Source organism: Poecile atricapillus, chromosome Z, assembly GCF_030490865.1.
Source record: "Poecile atricapillus isolate bPoeAtr1 chromosome Z, bPoeAtr1.hap1, whole genome shotgun sequence".
Lineage (NCBI taxonomy): Eukaryota > Metazoa > Chordata > Aves > Passeriformes > Paridae > Poecile > Poecile atricapillus.
In genome coordinates this window covers 73,204,967-73,224,112 of record NC_081289.1, presented here as the reverse complement: position 1 = coordinate 73,224,112, position 19,146 = coordinate 73,204,967, and the positions used below count along the sequence as shown (strand labels likewise).

Genomic DNA, 19,146 nt, shown 5'->3' with positions numbered 1-19,146 from the left:
CAAGTGCTTTCCAAGGTTGCAGATTGAACCCTACAGCATCTGTGGAATTTTACATTTTTCCATTTCCCACAGATTTTGTTGTTCACTTTTGAAGAGCGTTAAGCAGGAACATAAAGGAGAATTCCAGCTGTCAATAAAGGGAAATGCAGGATTTGGAAGTTCTTTGAAGAGCAGCTAAAGATGCAGCAACAAGTGAGGAGTTTGTGTAATAAGTTTCCTGCTTTTGAGAAGGAAGCTGTGTGAGGGAATCAATCAGTTAAAAGCATAAATTAATGAAATTTATGTGCAATTCATATTTATATTGGTTACAGTGAATTTTACCAGCGGATCTGTTCTTTGCTTGTAGCAATAGCAAACTTTATGTTTGAGGTAAACTACAAAAAAACCCTTAGTAATTTGCACAACTGAGTGTGTTTTTACTCTTTTTCATTTTTAGAGTTAAAAACCAAAACAAAAAACAAAAACAACACCAAAAACAAGCAAAGAAAGGCATTTTATTTGGGTTTCCAAACAGAAATATTAAGGAAATGACCGTTTTTAGGCAGATGATGTCATCCTGATTTTACCAGTTGGACCATACACCTATAATACAATTTTACCGATTCCACAAAAAAACTTTCCAAAGTCAGCATGGTCAATGCTCCCAGGATGGATGAAACTACTTACTGGTATAACATAGTGTTATTTTCTAATATACTTCTGCAAAGGAAGCTTTTTAATCCATATTTTCAGGCATATAGCGTTGTGTAATGAGTGAAGTATTTCTCTTGAAAGTTACTCCTTTATAGAAATTGAGTCTACAGGAAGAATTGAGCATTTTTTACTAGAAAATACTATTTTTTTTTCACGTTATTAAAAAGTAAACTAAACCTCCATCTTCTGTCAGCTGGATTTCTTAGCTAAAGTGTCTCTTGGAATTACTGCGGTCTCATTATGAGTGGGTTACATAGCTTCTGGAAGTTGCACTGCTGCAGTCCCCATGAGAGGTGCTGTATTTGGACAGCCTAGCTTGTAGGGGAGAATTAAGTGAGAATTGTGTGATACACACCTCAGACAGCACTGAACAGACAGTGCTCAAAATCCAATTGCATTCAGTACAAGCTAACAAAATAATTTGCTTTCTGGGTAACCAAACTGTGTTTTGTATTCTGAAATAATAGAGATTTTTAAAAATTAGTACATTAGCTCTCAATCATCTAGATGTGGAAATTTAACATTTTACCTGCTTATTAAGGGGGGAACATTGGAAACACAAGTGTAGTGAAATATCTGACACTCTAAAAGTCAGGTCCCTTCAAAAGGGTTGGCTACACAGGCCCAGCAGGGCATGTATGCCCCTGCTCTCAGTGGGAGCTTCTTCTAGCTTCAAATTCATCCCATTCTGCACAAGTGTGATAAAAATGGACAGAATATGGTATTACCTGGTTTTGTTCTTTGAGTAGCCATGCTAGCTTTCTGATTTTTCGTATTTCCTCTATTTAACTGCCTGTATGAAGAGCCTTGCTGTACCTGATAGTAGCTGGTCTTGTCTGAGAGAGAAATGATATATTTATTATATATATATATTTATTTTTTTTTCAAAATGCATTGTTTGATGAACAAATAAAGGGAAAAGAGATTAATTCAGCAGTAGCATTCCTTGCTTGTGTTAATATTTGTGAAATAGGTGCTAAATTCTCAGCTTCTGTAACTTGTGCTGTGTGAATTCCCCCAGTATTTTCCTTTTATCTGCCTCATTTACATTTAATTTCAACACATCCTTACCCAGCATGTAAGCACTTAAACTTTTGAAGTCTTGCAAGGGAAAACAGTAATCACATGAAACATTATACGGTTTTTTATTTATTTTTTTTCCCCTAATAAGAGCCTGCATCTTCATTCTCAAATTACTTCGCTTATGTGCAGAATGGTTTTTTGTGGGTTTTTTTCTGCCCCATGCATTCCTTTCTGGAGGAAAGAGGTGATGGTGTTCTTAAGGCACATAAAGGAGACTCACATCTGTGATAGTGACAAGGGAATTACAACACTGATAGCATGGTAGATAATGCAGGAGATAGCACAGTGGTTAGATCCTCCAAAATAGAAGTAATTTTGAAAATAATTATGTGTATTAATCATTTGGTAAATTCTAATGTGTTAATGGAATAAACTGTCATAAGCTGAAATTATTCTTACAAATTACATCGAGTGGTGAATTCTGGGAAGTTCTGGGTATTCAATGACTGCACAACTAATGTAGTCAGGCGTCTTTTTAAGCTCACATGACCTAAAAATGTGGTTTAAAAAGTAGTTTAACATCCTACAAAACACAGAATGTAAAATATCAGTGAATTTATTTAATGTGCAAAGAAGCAGCAGTGGTATTATATTGTTGGATGTCTGTGTCTTTTTATGATTCTATAGTAAGTAATATTTTTAGATCTTTGCATTTCTAAAGTTACTATCAGGATCCAAATTGGCTGGAAAATTGAAGAAAATTTATGTTGACTTTTCTTTTTGGAATTTAGGTGAAATTGAGCTGATGTTATATATAGTTAGTGCCATTACTTTAGACAACCCTCTTTCTGAGCATAGAATCAAATAACTTCAGTTGACCTGACAGTGTGATTGCACTAAAAAGTTGGTACTGTCTTCTGTAAGTAGTTACAGCAAGTGACAGCTCCTGAGCATGGTGGCACCAGGTGAATGTTTTCCTTTTAGAAAATCATATTGTTGGAAATTAAAATGAGCAACATCATTTCACATAAGAAATGCTTTCCTTTTTCTGCATGGTTGAAAGTTGAGTTGCCCTAGTGTTCGACCTCAGTCAGCAGTGCTGTCATTGGTGGTGTTATCATTTGGACCTGGTTATGGGGTTGAGCAGCCAGAGCAGTGCTGGCACTTTGGGCACTTAGAAAGGCTCCCACCAAGCCTAATAAAGCAGCAGCATAATTCACCAAAATGTGTAGGAGCAAAGAGCTCCCTCCAGGTGATGCCTTAAGTTTTAACTTACATATTTTCCAGAGTCTGTACTGCATTAGTATATTACTCTGAACATATAAAGTATCAGTAAGTTCTCTTTACAGTGTAGATAGACAAAACAAGCCTTTTCCAGCCTAAGAGCCAAGGACATCATTGCAGCTCCAGGCCCGAAAAGCATAAATAACTGCAAATTGAGGAGATTAATTTGGGAGGATGGGACTTCATAACCTGAAGCTGTAATTGGAGAATTTCTCCAATATGTAAATGGACCAAAACTTATAAAAACATGTGGCTCATCATCCATCTTGGGTGGAGCCTCAGCCGGGCTCTTGTGTTGCCCAAGATGTGTTTTTGAAGGCCTTTTAATAAATACTTACTTCATTGCTTTAACACTGTCTAGCCTCTGTTCTGTGTAGCCTCTCAAGGCATTGCAAACATTTCCTCAGCTCCTGTGAATGTTGTACCATGTATGACAGAATTATTGCACTGTCAAGTTCATGTAAATCCTTGAACTTAAGTTTCTACTATCTCTAAAAAAATGCAGTATTCTGATGTCTTCCCCCACCGCCCCATTCTGACATTCAGTAGTTGTGGAATTTGAGTGACCTTTTTTTAGTTTAGTTCATGTTACCTTTTTTTTCTGCTCTTTTAAATAGTAATTGAAACAATGTTCAGCTCCATTGGAGGCGAAAAGTAATTTTCAATTAGAGATTTTTATGTTAAGTTTTCAGCATTACAGCTTAAAAATGTGAGTACCAATGCAGTCAGAAATACTGTAATTTAAAAATAATGCTGATTTGGTTAACCATTATTTTTTTATTCAGTATGCATTTTCCCATACTGTATGCTACTAATAGATGTTGAATTGCTCTCTGAAATTGTGAATACTTTCTATATTTGTGCAATTAAACCTGGATTTATACTCAAATGTGAATACAGTGATAACCAACACAATTGGCCTGTGAGTATATCTGGTGTACTGCATCCTGGAATTTCATATATTTAATTTTCATTATGATTTTAATCTATTTTGGCCTTCACTGAGTAACACGTAGCTATGACCAAGTGAATACAAGTAATAAAGCTTAGTGTTTAAAGGTGGGGGGGAGAGAATAGTGAAGACCCGACATACCTGACTTGTCATCAAAATGTCTTTTTACATGTGCTGTATTTTGAAGTATTCCTAAGTATAGATATTTATAGATACAGTTCCCAAAAATTGAATACACTTCCTTAACTCCTTGGGGTTTTAAATTTGCCATTGTAAGCATTACTCCTCTGTGATTCCTTTCCTTATCAGCAGCTTGAGTAAATTCACAGCACTTAAACCATTTTAGTTACAGGAACCCTTACCACTTCGCTGGGTGCATCTGCTGTTAGTTAAGGTGCTTTTATTTACCATGGTTTTGCAGTTACATGCTGAGGGCTCTGAGCTCTTTTATTTATTCATCAAGTCGGTTTTACGTCAGAATTATATTCACAGAGTCCAATAAAAAAATCCAGACCAACCAGACAAAAAATAGACACCGTTTCAGTACTTCACAGTCCAGAGATGTGAAGACAGAAACCCTTTTAAATGATAATGAGTCATGGGGCCTGTTTAATTTCCAAAAACATTCTTTTGTACTTCTGCACAGGCAAGATAAACTAGGTTATACTTAAGTGACCATTAAAATAATTTGACTTGCATTCTTTAAAATAAGAGAAAAAACCTTGCGGCCTTTTCTTACAGACTTCCATTTGTGTATTTTTTCAGTAAAAATTTTTTCAGTACTGCTAAGTCAGTTAAGAAATAGCTTTGAATAATGCTGTAAACCACTACTAAAATACTTACTGAAATATGCATAACAGATACTAATTGAACCTTGGAGACTATTTTGGGCTTTAACAAACATGATATCAAATTTAATATAAAATTATTGTGGAAAAGTACTATTTCAAAGCACTATATGCATGTAAACAGCATTAGTGTTGAATCTGAGATTATAAATAATGAATAAATAAAAATTTTCATTAGCACAGTAACAGATAATTGGCTGTGTTTCCTCCAGACCGATTATTGCAGAAAACTTCTCTGTTCCATATTCAAGTAAAATTGCAAATTCCCTGACTTGTCATTTTAGCACACAGCTTCATTTTCCAGTACACCAGTATCTGGCCCAGAGGTTGCATCTTCTCCTCTAACCTTTGTCTAGTTTGTTGAGCTGCCTGTTGAATTGTCTTAGATTCTGAAGTGTACTGTGATGGAGTTAGAAGTTGTTGTCACAGCACTGTCACCTTAGCAATGGCATTGTAGAAAAGAAATGTAGAAAAATACAGAAAAGCTAACTTGAGAAAAATGCATTTGCTGTTGGAGGGAAAAGGGGATGGTACAAAACTGAAAGTTAAAACTTAAATGACTTTAATGAAGCAAAATTTGAGCAAGGTGAATCCAGTGTGCTAATGTTTAACTGATGCCAGTATTTAGAAAGAGCAGTCCCTTGCTGCCTGGACACCTCAGTCATGTAATTTGGCAGGGCAGGAAAAGCTGATGGTAGTTCCATTTAGCTCCTCATATTGGCTCTTAGAGCAGGAATAATGTGGTGGGTTTAGCGCTGGCTAAAATTGCCAGTGCACCTACTAGAAGTATGTACTCATTTCTTGCTGTGAGATATGAATTAGGAGAAAGGCAAAGCAGGCTCAAAACTTAAAAGGTAAAAAGAAAACTTTATTAGCAGAACTAAAAGAATAATAAGAATCAGGAAAAAACCTTCAGAACACTTTTCTTTACAACCTCTTTTCTTTCCCTCTAACAATGTAGAGACAAAACCTGGGATTTTCAATCAGTTACCACCTCTATAATAGTCTTTCATCAGTTCTTGCAGGGAGAGGAGTTTCTCTTGCCATGCCATGGATTCTTCTCCACAAGAAACAATTTTCTTGTGGATTTGATGTCACAGCGAATCACCCAGGAAAGGAAAATCTGTTCACAGTGTGAAAGTCCCTCCCCTGCCTTGCAGCTTTCCCAAAGCTGCTTTCACGGACCATGTCAACTTATGGGGTACTATTTTAAGGATGAACTGTTCTAGCATAAAAAACCAAAAATTCTCTTCTTTTATCTCTGGGAACAGAGGCTTTTCTTCTTCAGTCTCTGGGGCAATGTTTCTCATATGTCTCTGTTCAAGCTTTTCATTAGATTACAGCTTTTCAGCATCCACACACTATAGCACAAGTGCCCTTTTCTCATGGGCTGCGGGTGAATACTGCATCCCCCCATGCACTTCATGAATTAGAGAGAAAAAACTCTGTCTGATATATCAAAAGCATATCATCGCCATAGCCTTACAAAGAGAATTTCAGCCCAAGACTAAGGCATCTCCTCAATCACTTCCTAACTAGATTTTGACTCCTTTACTGACCTCAGTGTCCCATGTTGTTTTCCTTACGTCTTCACCCTTTCCTTTTCCTGATTCAAGAGAGAATCAGTGTTCGTAGGTTCTTTTGTTCTCAAGCTTTATAATCTGAAACAGTTTTCATAGAGTTCTGCAGTGCTGAAAGGTTGATCTCATGCAGTCTGTTCATCAGGGAGATTGCTCACCATGCCTCCCACTGCTGCTCACGTGGTCTCCACTGACAACACGTGAGCCGTGCCGGCCGCCAGCTCCGCTCAGCGTTTTCCTTCGTACAGAGCACCAAAAGCAAGAAAAGCTGGTTTTGTTCTTCTCTCCACAGCATGGCTGGCTAAAAGCAGCTAAACAAAGTTCATTGGGAGCCATGCCGAAGCAGCCACGGCCGCGTGCCACTGTCCTGATTGTGCTGATTCCGGCCGCGCAGCCCTGGCCACGTGGCTGCTCCCAGTACAAAATGGTGGTGGCCGCTCCTGGCCTCAGGGCCAGCCCCAGTGCAGACCACAGAGCCACTCCTGGCATTGGTCCGGCCACATGGCTGTTCCCAGAGCCAATATAACCCCTAGCTGGCATGGCCCAGAGGTGCCACTGGAAAAAACACCAGTGGGCTCCACCGGGAAGGGGCCCGGCCCTGCTGGGAAGGGGCCCCCAGCTGCCCCCCGGGCCAGGGCTCGGTGGACTCCCCGGTGAGGGGCTCGGCAGCCCTGCTTACCTCCCCTCGGGGGGCAGGAAATCTCGGCCAGGCCCCATGGGGCCAGCCTGGCCAGGCCATGCAGGCCACACGGGGCCGGACCCACCAGTTACCTCTTCAAAAGCCAGAAGCTTCAAAAGCCAGGAGTGCTATTTCCTGGGCTTTCCCACGTTTAAAATGTGAATCCCACAGAGGTGGACTCAGGCGAACCTAAGTGGTTCAATAGGTTGTCAATTCTCAGAGCTAGCTGTCTGTTGATTTTTGCTAGGCACAGGGGAAGCTCTTAGCAGCTTCTCTCAGAAAAATAATTTCCGTGAGTGGCTTTTTCCCTCCTCACCAAATGTCAATTAATGCGAAACCATCATGAAGACTCGTTGCCTGGGGAAGTATCCTGAACATGCTGAAACAGCAGATGTGCCACACATGTGAGTGAGAGACTTCTAAAAAGGGAATGGAAGGAGAGGTGGGATTTTGGGTTTATTCCTTGTAAAACAGTGCTGTTTTCAGAGAAAAATGATTCATTAGTTACTTCTAAGTTTATCTGAGTTGACAGGTTTCCAGTAAGACTGCAAAACTCTCTCAAGACCACTCCACGTATCCACACTGCCTTTTAGACTTTAAGCTAAGACTGGTGTCTGCAGATCAACTCTTGCATCAGACAGTGCAGGAGCCCTTCTTTGAAAAACACCACATTAGTTGTTTGTCTCCCTTTGCTGACGGGGCAGATGTTATGTTTAGAGACGGCTGGGCCATATGGCTGATGAGGGTGCCCTTGAACATATTTTAAAGCACAAGCACAGGGAAGATGTCTTTCCAAGAATATGGATTTTATCACCCCAGGTTTGATCCTAAAGGCAAAGCTGACATTTAACAGGCAGTGCAGTAGGAGCTGCGCTCTAGGTGAATTGTGTTGAGGACTCAGCACACATACAATACATATTTTAGGGTATTTAGTATTTGGACTAGCTTCAGCCTGGTCCCATGGAGTGAATGCCCGTCGGCAGTCCTTGGTGTAACTGCTGGCTTGGCTTGATCCAAAAGGAAATTTGGTCCATGCTTCAAGATACCTTTGATGGGAATCCAGGTACAGCTGGTGTGGGAGGATAGAAGTCTGGCATCAAACTGGTCGAAACTAAGGCAGGAATGTGGACAAACACCTTGACCCCATAAGTAAACTGGAAATTTAGGTGTCTCTACTCCAGAATTATTCTTCCCAGTGCAGCATGGCAGAGACTGCAGCAACTAGGCTCCTACAATTTGCTCTGAGTCTAGGGCTTGAGATTATTTCCTCAGAATTCTGCACAGTTCTGTACTCAAAATCCTTTTACCCTACTTTTTTATTACAAGAAGCAACACTTTGAACATAGAAAAGCTAATCACTGCACTCTTAAAGAAAATTTTGACTTTCATGGATAGCCCTTTTTTTTTTCTTGAAAAGAGAAAAATGCGTTTAAAAGGTACCTTCCGTGTAAGTTGCAAAACCCACCAATATTGACAGTAAGGTGTGCTAGACTCTTAAAAGAGCAAAATTTTGGTATGGACATATTTTTTAATTGTCTAGAACTCATTAGTTTTTAGATCTCAACAGAAGTACAATCCTCTTTGCAGAGTCTGTGTATGAAAATTACGGAATACCTTTCCTTATTCAGAATTGCTTTAATCTCCTGTCTGTTGCTGCTTCTAAAAGTATTTTCTGTGGCACAGTATGAAAAATGATACTTTAAATTCTGGTTGGGGCTTTTTGCCTTGTAACTATTTATTTTTTTTTTAATTTGTTCTTGCTATTGATGCGTCTGTCATGATGATATTGAAAGACTTTCACTAACTTGCATTTAATTTTCTACCTGAATTTAGGCCACTGAGCATTTGGGACCTGGGGGCTTACAGGCCCCCTTAGTGTAATAGTCAGTGTTTACTATGATTTTTTTTATGCATCAGAACTATGTTCTGCTTCAGCTGTGCAATTTTATCATATATAGTTTCAATGGCACAGGGCATTATTCTTGGGTTTGAAGCTTCAGTTGCATGAAAGAGTCTGCATCTCTTTCTGGTGGACCTGATGGTGATTGAAATAGAAGTAGTAATAATACAAATGATAGATGCCATGAAGGAAAACTAAATCTTTTGCTCCCAGGCATGGTAATAGTAGCATTTGTAGTAGGAATAACATGATTCTTCTTGCTGCTTTAAATGGTGCTAAGCCCTTAAGGAAAACAAATCCTGGGGATTAGTTCTAGTCAAGATATTTTTCTGTTAGTTGCATAGCCAAAATTTCTTTTCACAAGACTGACTGATTTCTTTCTGCTTACATTTCTCCATCTCTTAATTCAAAATAGCTGGTATTCACTTTGAAAAGAACTTCCAAATAATCCAATAGATTGGACTGGCAGGTAGGTTTATGCAGGATACACTTTACATCATGACAGTGCTGGAGGAAACATTGTAGAAAATATCTGATGGCAATTAAAATTATGACACTTGATCACTGCTCACATGAAATATATTTTACATCAGTGTCTCAGCAGCTGTTTCATGAGTGTGCACTTTAGGGTAAGATGGGATGTATTTACTTCGTGGGTTATTATTATAAGGATTTCTTAATTAGGCTTAATTTCTTACAGGAGGTACTGAAACAGCTACAAGGAAGTATTGAAGATGAGGCAATGGCATCTTCTGGACAGATTGACTTACTGGAACGACTTAAAGGTAAATCTAGAATTATGTTTTAAGTAGGTTAATTTCTTTCTCCATTGTTTTTGATTTGGGATAAAATTTTCAAAGCAATTTGTATCTTTTTCCTGCGCTGACCTTAATGATTAGGCATAGTCTCAGTGCCTAAACATTTTTACTAAACATTTTAAGATACATTCTCAAAAAAAAAAAGTCTCCATTTATACTTTGCTACTGTTACACTAGGATTCCATATGAATTGCTTTTGATACAGTTCACATTTCTTTTCTTTAAAGAAAAAAAAAATCCGTATAGGTTAATGTTGGTGTAGTTCCACCAATTTTCTAAACTTGTTTGCATGTCCTGCCCTCTCCATGTCATGTTACTGGAATTGTTTCTGTCGTGCTGCAAATTGATGGCCCCTTCCCTATAGCATGTGCTGGAATGTGTATCATCCCATTCTATGGGAAGTGCCAGCAAGCCCAGACCACTAACTCCCTGTATACATCCATTATCCCTGCCACTGACCCAGAAATTTCATAGGAATGTCTACACTTAAGAGCCGTGTGATGAACAGAGTCATGTGTTACATGATGGTGAAGCATTTGCAGGATTTCTGGAAAATAAATTGTTAGGAAGTGGGCCACAAGGTAATTCACATGATGTTTATGCAAAAATCTGCCCATTTCTTATGTCCTCTGGGAAGGAGGCAGGCAGGCTTTTGTGGGGATACTGTTCTGATTGCTAGGATTGCAGTTTGGCCATCTGCTCAGATAACTGCTGTTCTCCAAGTCCACCCTATCCATTGTTTTTATTCACAGTATTTCCACTGCATTTCTGTGCAAAATGTTTCCATGAAAAGAACCAATAGATTTGTTCAGAAAGTAAGAAATTAAGATAGAAATTATTTTTTAACTGTGCTGCTGAACCTTCAGCTCTGAAAAATGTTTGCTATTTATTATCCAGAACTGAATTTGGAAAGCACCAGCTTCGCTGGGGTGAAGTTGAGGCCAAAGGTGTCCGTGCGTTCTTACGGGAGCCGGGAAGGGTCCGTGTCGAGCCGTTCAGGGGAGTGCAGTCCGGTCCCCATGGGGTCATTTCCAAGAAGAGGCTTTATGAATGGAAGCAGAGAAAGCACTGGTTACTTAGAAGAGCTAGAAAAAGAGAGGTAAATTTATTTGTTTATTCCTCCAGCATGGATTGCATCCTGATTTTAACATGGAAGTTTACTGACATATCTATCATGAATATGGTTTTGATCAGTGGTGTTTTTACCTTGACAGGTAAGAAACCAGGAAATCTGCATTTTATTTAGATACACATGCAAAAAAATGTTTATTTTTCAGTATCATTCAGTTAATAGTGCTTCTTCATATGTGCATTTCCTTTTTTCTCTGTTAGCTGAAGGTTTTTTTTATTTTGATAAGCAGGTTGTCACTGTCTGAAACATATTTAAATAGCGAGGGTGGAGCATTCTATCTGCATTTCTCCTCACCATTGTTGATAAACACTGAAGCTGTAACAATGTGATGGTGAAATCACTTTCTCTCTTTTGCAAATGGTTATTAAGTACCATAAGTGGTTTATCAATTATTTACTATTAGCAGATATTTACCTAGTGTCTCTGCTCTCTCAGCAGATGTAGCAGTTAAACAAAATATGTGTTCTTATCTTGAGTTGTTTTGTATTGAAAAAATCCTGGAATTTCTTTTCTTGAAAGGCAGTGGTACTCATTTATAGGAAGAGCTTACTTTCAGATCATAATACCTGAATTATGTTCAGAATTTGATGTTCAGATAAGCACTTTACCAGTCACTTACAAAGGAAATGGAAAGTAGGAGACATGCAGCTGTTTCCATTGAAGCCATCTTTATTTCTTAAAATGAACCTGACTGAAATACCAGATGTTTTCAGAAGCCCATCTGTAAGACAGGGTTTCCTAAAGATTTGGTCCAACTTAATGGATGGGATATCAATCTGTGGGCTGCAAAACCAAATAAACTGCAACCCAGTATATTTATGCTAGACATTAACAAGCAAAAAATCCATTTTGAAGTTGTAATAGAAAAGCTTTGTGGGTAATGAGTAGGTTGTGGACAGCCCTCTAGAAAACCCTCCTCTAAAGAATTTACTCTGGAGTTGAGCAAAATTTTTGCAGCCAAGCCCTGAAAGGAGTATGCTTTTCTTCCGAGATATTATGTCCAGGTCCCTTTTTTGGTCCTACCATACTGAGCCTGTTCTAGCAGCCACTCTATTTTTTTCCTTCTCCTAGCCAGGATCACTGCTAATGATTTGTTCTGCTGCATAAAATGTAGATTCCTGAGGAGCTGTATAAGAATATTTAGGAATTTGAGAGTACCTACTTCCTCATCTCGGTCTTCGAGAGTCTAATGTGTCTATTATTGACTGTCTTAACAAACTGTGCATTTGTTGTATTCTTCCAGTGCTGTGTTTTACTAGAGGTGATACTAAAATCTTTAAACAGAGTTGGAACTTTCAGTATGGTTCCAGTGAACTCCTGCTCACTTGGAACAAGCAGCATTTATAGCAGCCAGAGTTCTTTAAGGTGATTAGCACCTCTGATTTATAATCTGTGATCCTTCCCCACCCTGGTGGATTCTGAGGTGATAGTTCTTTGGACATTTTTCTTGGCAGTGAAGACAGCTTAGGCAGTGAACCAGTCTGTGTTCCAAATAACGCTAGAGAAAAGGGATGAAAATGTTTTAATTTCAGAATAGTTTAGGCCCTGTTACTGTCATAGTAATGGGGTAAATATTTGTGCTGTGGAGAAGATGGATCTGTGGAGGCATGGCCAGATCACATCTGGCTTCATTGTTAATGAAAGGATGGATAATCCAAAAATCAGGATACATATGGAAGCATGTAGGGCATTGATGACAACCTTGGGTAGCCAAAGGAATCAAAACTTGGGAGGGTATAGGACTGTGCATCTAAAGTCAGTGCCATTTCTGAAAGAAAGTTAACCACTTATTTTCCTGTGTTTTGTGTCTAAACTTGTTTGGCATATTATTAAATTTCTGTGTATCTAAATGTTTTTGCTAGGCACATATTTGGTTATCAATTTTGGATTTTTGCACTTAAACAGACTTTCAAGAACTTCTGGAACTTGACAAGCCTAAAATAATTTGGAATAAAATAATACTTTTCATAAATATGCAGCAAGAGACCATTTCCATTCAGTATTTTAACACACTGGCACAATATATGCTGCATATGGGCAACAGTGTGTGAGGACTAAATGATGTATTTAAATATTTAGGGCAATTTGTTGGGCAGCTGGCATCCAGTCAGGGTCAACCCACTACACTTGACTGAAAGTGAACTTCTGAGGGGAAGAAAATTTATAAATTGATTTGCCTGCCAGAATGAAGATTAAATTATTAATGCATATCTCATTTGCTTCGCTCTCTTCTAATTCCAAAGTTTAAAAAAACAAAGGAGAAAAAAAAAATGGGCAGTTGCAGCAGTATGCTTTTAAATTGCCAGTTTAGAATACTCTAACCATGAAATATCTCTTGCTCTCTCTGGCTATTTCCAGGTATACTTGATAAGAGCATTATATCAACAACAAAATTTTTCAGAGTACACTGCAGGTTTTAAATTTTTTGTGTTTGTTTGCCCGTGGCAATTTACAAATTTAATAAACTCTTCTTTTTAAATTCTGTAATTAGCCACTAAAGATGACAGTCTTCTGAGAAATTTTATATGAAAATGTTTGTATGTCTTCTTTACTCCTCCTTATTTATACCATTCCTTTTTCATTTCTTTAATGTTGATTTGGAGCATTTTCTGTCTCATGGCTTCTATCTTCCATTATGCTTATCTCCTTTTGGCTGGCTGGTAAAACTTACCTCAGACTTTACAGCATCAGCACTGCTTTTCAAGATTTCATTTTATCTCCCACCAATTGAAGTTAAATTATTACTTATAGTTGTGATTTACATAATGCAAGTAGAGTAGCATATAGTTTGTTTCCCTTCTCCCTTTTAGCCAGGAATAATATTGACATAATTATGCAGAATAGACTTCAAAGAGAATTAAAGAGTTTTCTGCATTCATTCAGCTTCTTCTATTGTTTAGAGCTTCAAAAGTACCACATGAGCAGCCTTTGAAAAAGCTCCCTTCAGAAGAACAGTTTAAATTGCAAACTTTTTGTTAACTCATAACAATAGCATAAAGTTCCAAAGGCTTTCTCCATTTGCTTTGCTGAATTCTCAATGAACTTGACAGGGTATGACAGAGAACAGAATTTTCTCTGATGCTGTAAAAGTCCTAATGTGAACATCTTGGGGTTATAAAAAAGATGGAATAACTGCAGTGTTTCTTTCCATCTTGTTTTCTATGACCAGTAGCAGCTCTTCCACTTTAAATCCTCTCCTAACCCCAAGAAGCTCCAAGAACCTCAGAAACAGCTGTACTTCTGGTTGGAATAGTATATCAGAGTAATGTTAAATGTGGGGAACAGATTATCAGACATATCTACAGAGAATTGCTGCTTATTTTCAAGGAAACTGAAGTGCAGCCTGCTGTAGTTGCAGCGACCCTTCAGATTTTGTGCTGAGAGAACTTAAAGACTGTTAAAAACTTAATTCTCATGGAGCACTGATACCACACTAGTAATCCCAAATGACGCATCACTTCAGAAAACAAAATGACAATATAAAATTAAACAAGTCGCCCTCGGGTCATACATTATGTTGTTTATGCAGCACTGATGGTTCCTGTGCTGGTTTTGCATTGATTGACATTTGGGGAAGAAGTAAGAAACCACTCATGGAAGTGATTTCTCTGAGTGAAGCTGCTGGGAGCTTCCACTCTGCCTAGAAAAGGTCAATAGCTGGCTAGTTCTGAGAAATGATAGCATTTTGAACCATTTAGAAATTAGATCCACCTCTGTGAATTCCACATTTTAAAAACTACAAGCTTGAGAATTCTCTCTTGCTTCGGGACCCAGGAGGTAGCAGAGCTGTGGTGAGGCCGGCCCTGCTCGCCCACGGCCTGTGCGGCCTGGGGGAGGCCGGGCCGGATGCCAGCGGCTCCCGGGCGAGGAATGGAGGCCGCAGGAGCCCGGCCCCAGGCTGGGCCTGGCCACGGCTGCTGACATCTTGCCGACGCCGAGTCCTCTGTGGCGCTTGACAGCTCCAGGCTGAGCCTGCTTCCCCTGCCAGGGCAGAGAGGTGCCCAGAGTGGCCTGAAATCCAGCACCATGCCTGGTGTGGCCACTAGATAAGAAATGGAACCCTTTCCAATAGACAGATGAGACCTCCAGACCTTGTTCCTCTCTCCAGGGAGAGAAAAGGAGTGATGACACGTAGAAAGACAACATGAAAACACCAAAGTCAGTAAAGGAGTCAAGCCTCAAATGGAAGGAGAATGAGGAGGTGCCCTAATGGGCAGATGGCCAGTGATATACTGAAATATCTCCTTTATTCATGAGAGAGTATGGGGGGGATCAAGTATTCAAACTGTAGATGTGAGCAGAAGCATCCATTGATGAAGGCAAGCAGATAGTGGAGTAGCTGTAACCTGAGAAGCTTGAACAGAGAGAGAGATGGGAGCTGATGAAGACCCCCAGGGAGAGAAGAAAAAAATTCCCAGAGATGATCACAGAGACAGATGGAGAGAACCTTTGCCTTTGAACAGCTCATCCTTAAAATAAGACCCCATGAGTTTGTGGCCCATGGACACACCTGTAGTAGGGCTGTGAAAATGGGAGGAATTTCACAATGGTAAAACTTTTCCTGGGCAGCTGCTAATGGTGGAAATGAAAAAGCCATGAGAGAATTGTTTCTTGTGGAGAAGTCTCCATGGCATGACAAGAGAAAACTCCTCTCCCTACAAGAACTTAGGAAATACTGTTGTATATTTGGTAACTGATTTAACATCCCAGGTTTTGTCTCTACTTGATCAGTTGGGAAAGGAAAAAGTTGGGCAGGGGGAGGAAAGGTGTTTCTTATTCTTGCAGTCCTGTTAGTAAAGTTTCTTTATACCTTTTAAGTTTTGAGCCAGTTTTGCCTTTCTCCTGATCCATATCTCACAGCAAGAAATGGGTAAGTGCCCTGGTGATTTTAGCCAGCACTGAGATCCACCACATTATTTGGTGCATTGGCTGGGAAACTCAGATTGGTGAATCTAAACCAATGCAGTTCCCAAGTTATTTTCTCGCATCTAGCATCCATTGTGCATGTTGAAACAGATTGAATGGCACATTGTCTCACATACTGAACATCCTACATTTCATAAGAGGAACTTAGTCACATGTTTACTTAGCTGAAAGTAATCCCTCCAGTTTCTGCTACCAGTTCTTTGACGTCCAGAGGCAGAATTAGTCAGTCCTTCCATATCTACAAGTCCTCAAAAGTAAAAGTACTTTTTATAAGGATTGCATTAATTATTTATTTGCAACTTTTATTTCACAGCCTGGACACAACTGATGCCTGGGCACTCAAAGTAGTAAAAAGGGAAGAATTCCAGTCTGTCCAGAGATTAGGCACCAGGGCTATGTGGCAAGAGAATGGTCAGGTGGGAGGGAAAAAAAACTTTCTCAACAAGCTTTCCCCAAGCACCATCTATTAGTTTTGCCTTCAGTCTGCCTGAAGGACTTTAGGAATTTCTGTCAGCCACATCCTTGTGACTGAAGAATTACTGCTGTTCTGTGATACTGCTCGAGTTACCTGCCAAATTATGGTAATTGTTTGTTACTTCTTTTCAGTCATTTTTATTGCAAACCTTGGCATCCTTAAAACAAATCTGTTTCAACATGACTGTTGGATCAAATCTGGAAATTCATGTAATTTTGTTAATGTTTACAAACACTTAGCACTCTTAGATGTGTGTAGCTTTCCAGTATCACATTGAAGGGAGGGATCCTCTCTTTTAATTTTCCATTTGCACACAGGCTTATATTGGATATGCAATATATATTAAATCATCAAAATTAGCTTGAAACATTTTTAAAGTCAAACAGATTCTTTTAAACATAAATTTTAAAATTCTTTGTCCTTTGTTTTGTGTGGAAGATGGATTACCTTCTCAAATCATGTCTGTGATGCATTATCAAAATAGGGGAAATTTGTATTTCTGTTGTATGTTATGTAATTGTTCCTTAATGACTTAGAGTAATTATCCATAATGTGTTTGTTTGCTTTATAAAGGTTCATATGCACTGGTTCAGAAATCCCACAGCCAGAGAGGGATGCAAAAGTTAAGGGATATAAGGATAAAAGTTAAGGGATATGCAGCTTTCTGTCTTCTGGCTAAGGGTTGATTTTGTCATTTCTGTAAATGACCAATATTGAAACATAAGAAGGAAGAGCGGTACTTAGCATTAGAAAGAAAATAATAAACTTGTATTAAAAAAAAAAAAAGAGTGGCTTTCTGTTTATTCCTACTAGCCTGGAAAATTTTAATATTTATTTTGAAGAATATGGTAGCCATGAGCATTATTTCACTATATTCATAAGGTTTAGAATGATATAAAATTCAGTTCATGAAGGATTAGTAAAATAGCATGTGAAATTTTTAATATATGTATTTTTTTCCCTTGGTTGTCTGCATATATTATTCATTTTGTCTTTCTCAGTTATTACTTAGGTACGCAGTGTGCTTATGATACCCATTTAAAATTATTTTAATAGCTGCAAATGTGTCTTGTCTATAATATTTGGTGGGAAATACTGGTTTAAAAGTATTTTAAAACAGAAATGGCTTATTTTGTGCTTTACCCATAGTTTTGCTGCAGGTGACAAAATGAGTAAAAGGACAGTGCAGAGGTGAAGATTCTCAATTCAGTAACAGGACTGAGGGTTGTACTTGCTTCTGTGACAGACCTTTTCTTAAATGTTGATTGCAAGAAGCAGGGTGCAAGTTAACACACAATAACTGGTTTTACTTTCACAAAAGGTCTCTTAGGTTTAGACTTTGAAGTGGGTTTTTTAGAGAAATGTGTATTTTTCATCTCATAGATGAGGACCTGAAATGCTTAGGACAGAGGAGTGGATAGGTTGATCAGCCAGAGTCAGGAAACTGAACTAAATGTCTCCTTAGTGCCTTATTCAAACCTCCAGATGGAAATGAGGTGTTAATGGTAAGACACTTCTTCCTTCTGCTTTTAATAGATCCCTGTTGCTTGCGGAGCTTGAGAAGGAAGAGAAAGAAAAGGACTGGTATTATGCCCAGCTTCAGAACCTGACTAAAAGGATAGATAGTCTCCCCCTTACTGAAAATGTAAGTACCTTCTGAGTGCTTGGTGAGGTGTCTGGCGCTACAGTCTCTGTTGAGATGCTATGTGTATTTTATTAATTCAGTGGCATTCTCTACTAACACTTTAGTTCAAATTTTTTTTTCATTCAGTATGTAATGATAACTTAACCTAAATAATACGTTTTCCACATAGAATTTTACACAGAATTCATACGTATCAGTATAGATGTCAGTGAAAACAGAGGAGCATTGAGAAGCCATTATGACAAATTAAGTGCATGTCAGTGCACTTCCTTAACTCTGTTTCTCTGTTCTTTTGTTTGGTGGATTTTTCTAGTTTTGAGAGTAATGTTAGCAAAAGACAATGTACAGAAGAGCATTTACTTCTTAAAGTGATTCTGCAGCCTATGCAGGTGATGTTGTAAGCTTTTACCTTGGCTCCTCCAAACTATTTATAATCAAGTCACCATTATTTCGGATAATGAAGATGTCTGATGTCCCACATAATGCAGGATTTCCTATTAGATGTCAGCAGCTTGGATGTATTTGCAGTGCATTCCTTCACACATAGTGTTGTGAATGTGTGGTTGATGGAGTCACACCTGATGAAGCTTTCTGGAAATGGAAACGGACAACAGAAACACTTCTTTAATGGGCAGAAGTAATACTGAGTCATGGCTGATCTTAGCGGAGCATCACAACCAAGGGAGAGGACCTGGAAAACATTTTGAGGGAGGGCAACCCATTCTCAAAGCACTGTCAGCTGTATCTCTGTCACTGTTGTAGGTTTTAAGGTTGTCTCCCTTGTTCCATAGATAATGAATTCACTTAGCTGCTTTTAGGATTAGAGTGCATTACTTAACATGTACACGAAAGGCCTTTTGTGGCAATTTCTATTCATTACTTCTTAGTCCAGACACAGCAAAATGACTGGTCCCATTTGGTGCCTGCTGATGATTGTCTTGTTTTGACTTTCTGAATTGACCTTGGTGAAGTCTTCTAGAAGCACTGCTCTTGGAGACTCATTTATTTACAGACTGAGTAATTGTCTAGAAGAGCTTTGCACCTGCCTTGAAATTTCTTTTAATTCAAACGTCTTTCCTTAGGTGTATTGCTGCTCCTGGGTTTAACACTTGTGCTTTTTTCCCAGGGGAGTTAGAAATAAGGTAAATAGCAGCAGTTTGAATACCATCACTATGTGGGTGTAGCTTAATA

At 38.7% G+C, this 19,146-nt stretch overlaps 1 protein-coding gene across 3 annotated transcripts in view; it reads left to right on the top strand.

Annotated features, from left to right (window-relative positions):
- The window catches only part of APC (APC regulator of WNT signaling pathway), a 103,312-nt gene that overhangs the window by 46,162 nt on the left and 38,004 nt on the right, over window positions 1–19,146 (top strand). For all 3 annotated transcript variants that reach the window (XM_058864712.1, XM_058864711.1, XM_058864710.1), the window contains 3 exons: window positions 9,660–9,744; window positions 10,675–10,876; window positions 17,847–17,955. In XM_058864712.1, coding sequence (XP_058720695.1) covers window positions 9,702–9,744; window positions 10,675–10,876; window positions 17,847–17,955 — 354 coding nt within the window. In that variant the 5' untranslated portion in view covers window positions 9,660–9,701. The remainder of the gene's footprint in view (window positions 1–9,659; window positions 9,745–10,674; window positions 10,877–17,846; window positions 17,956–19,146) is intronic.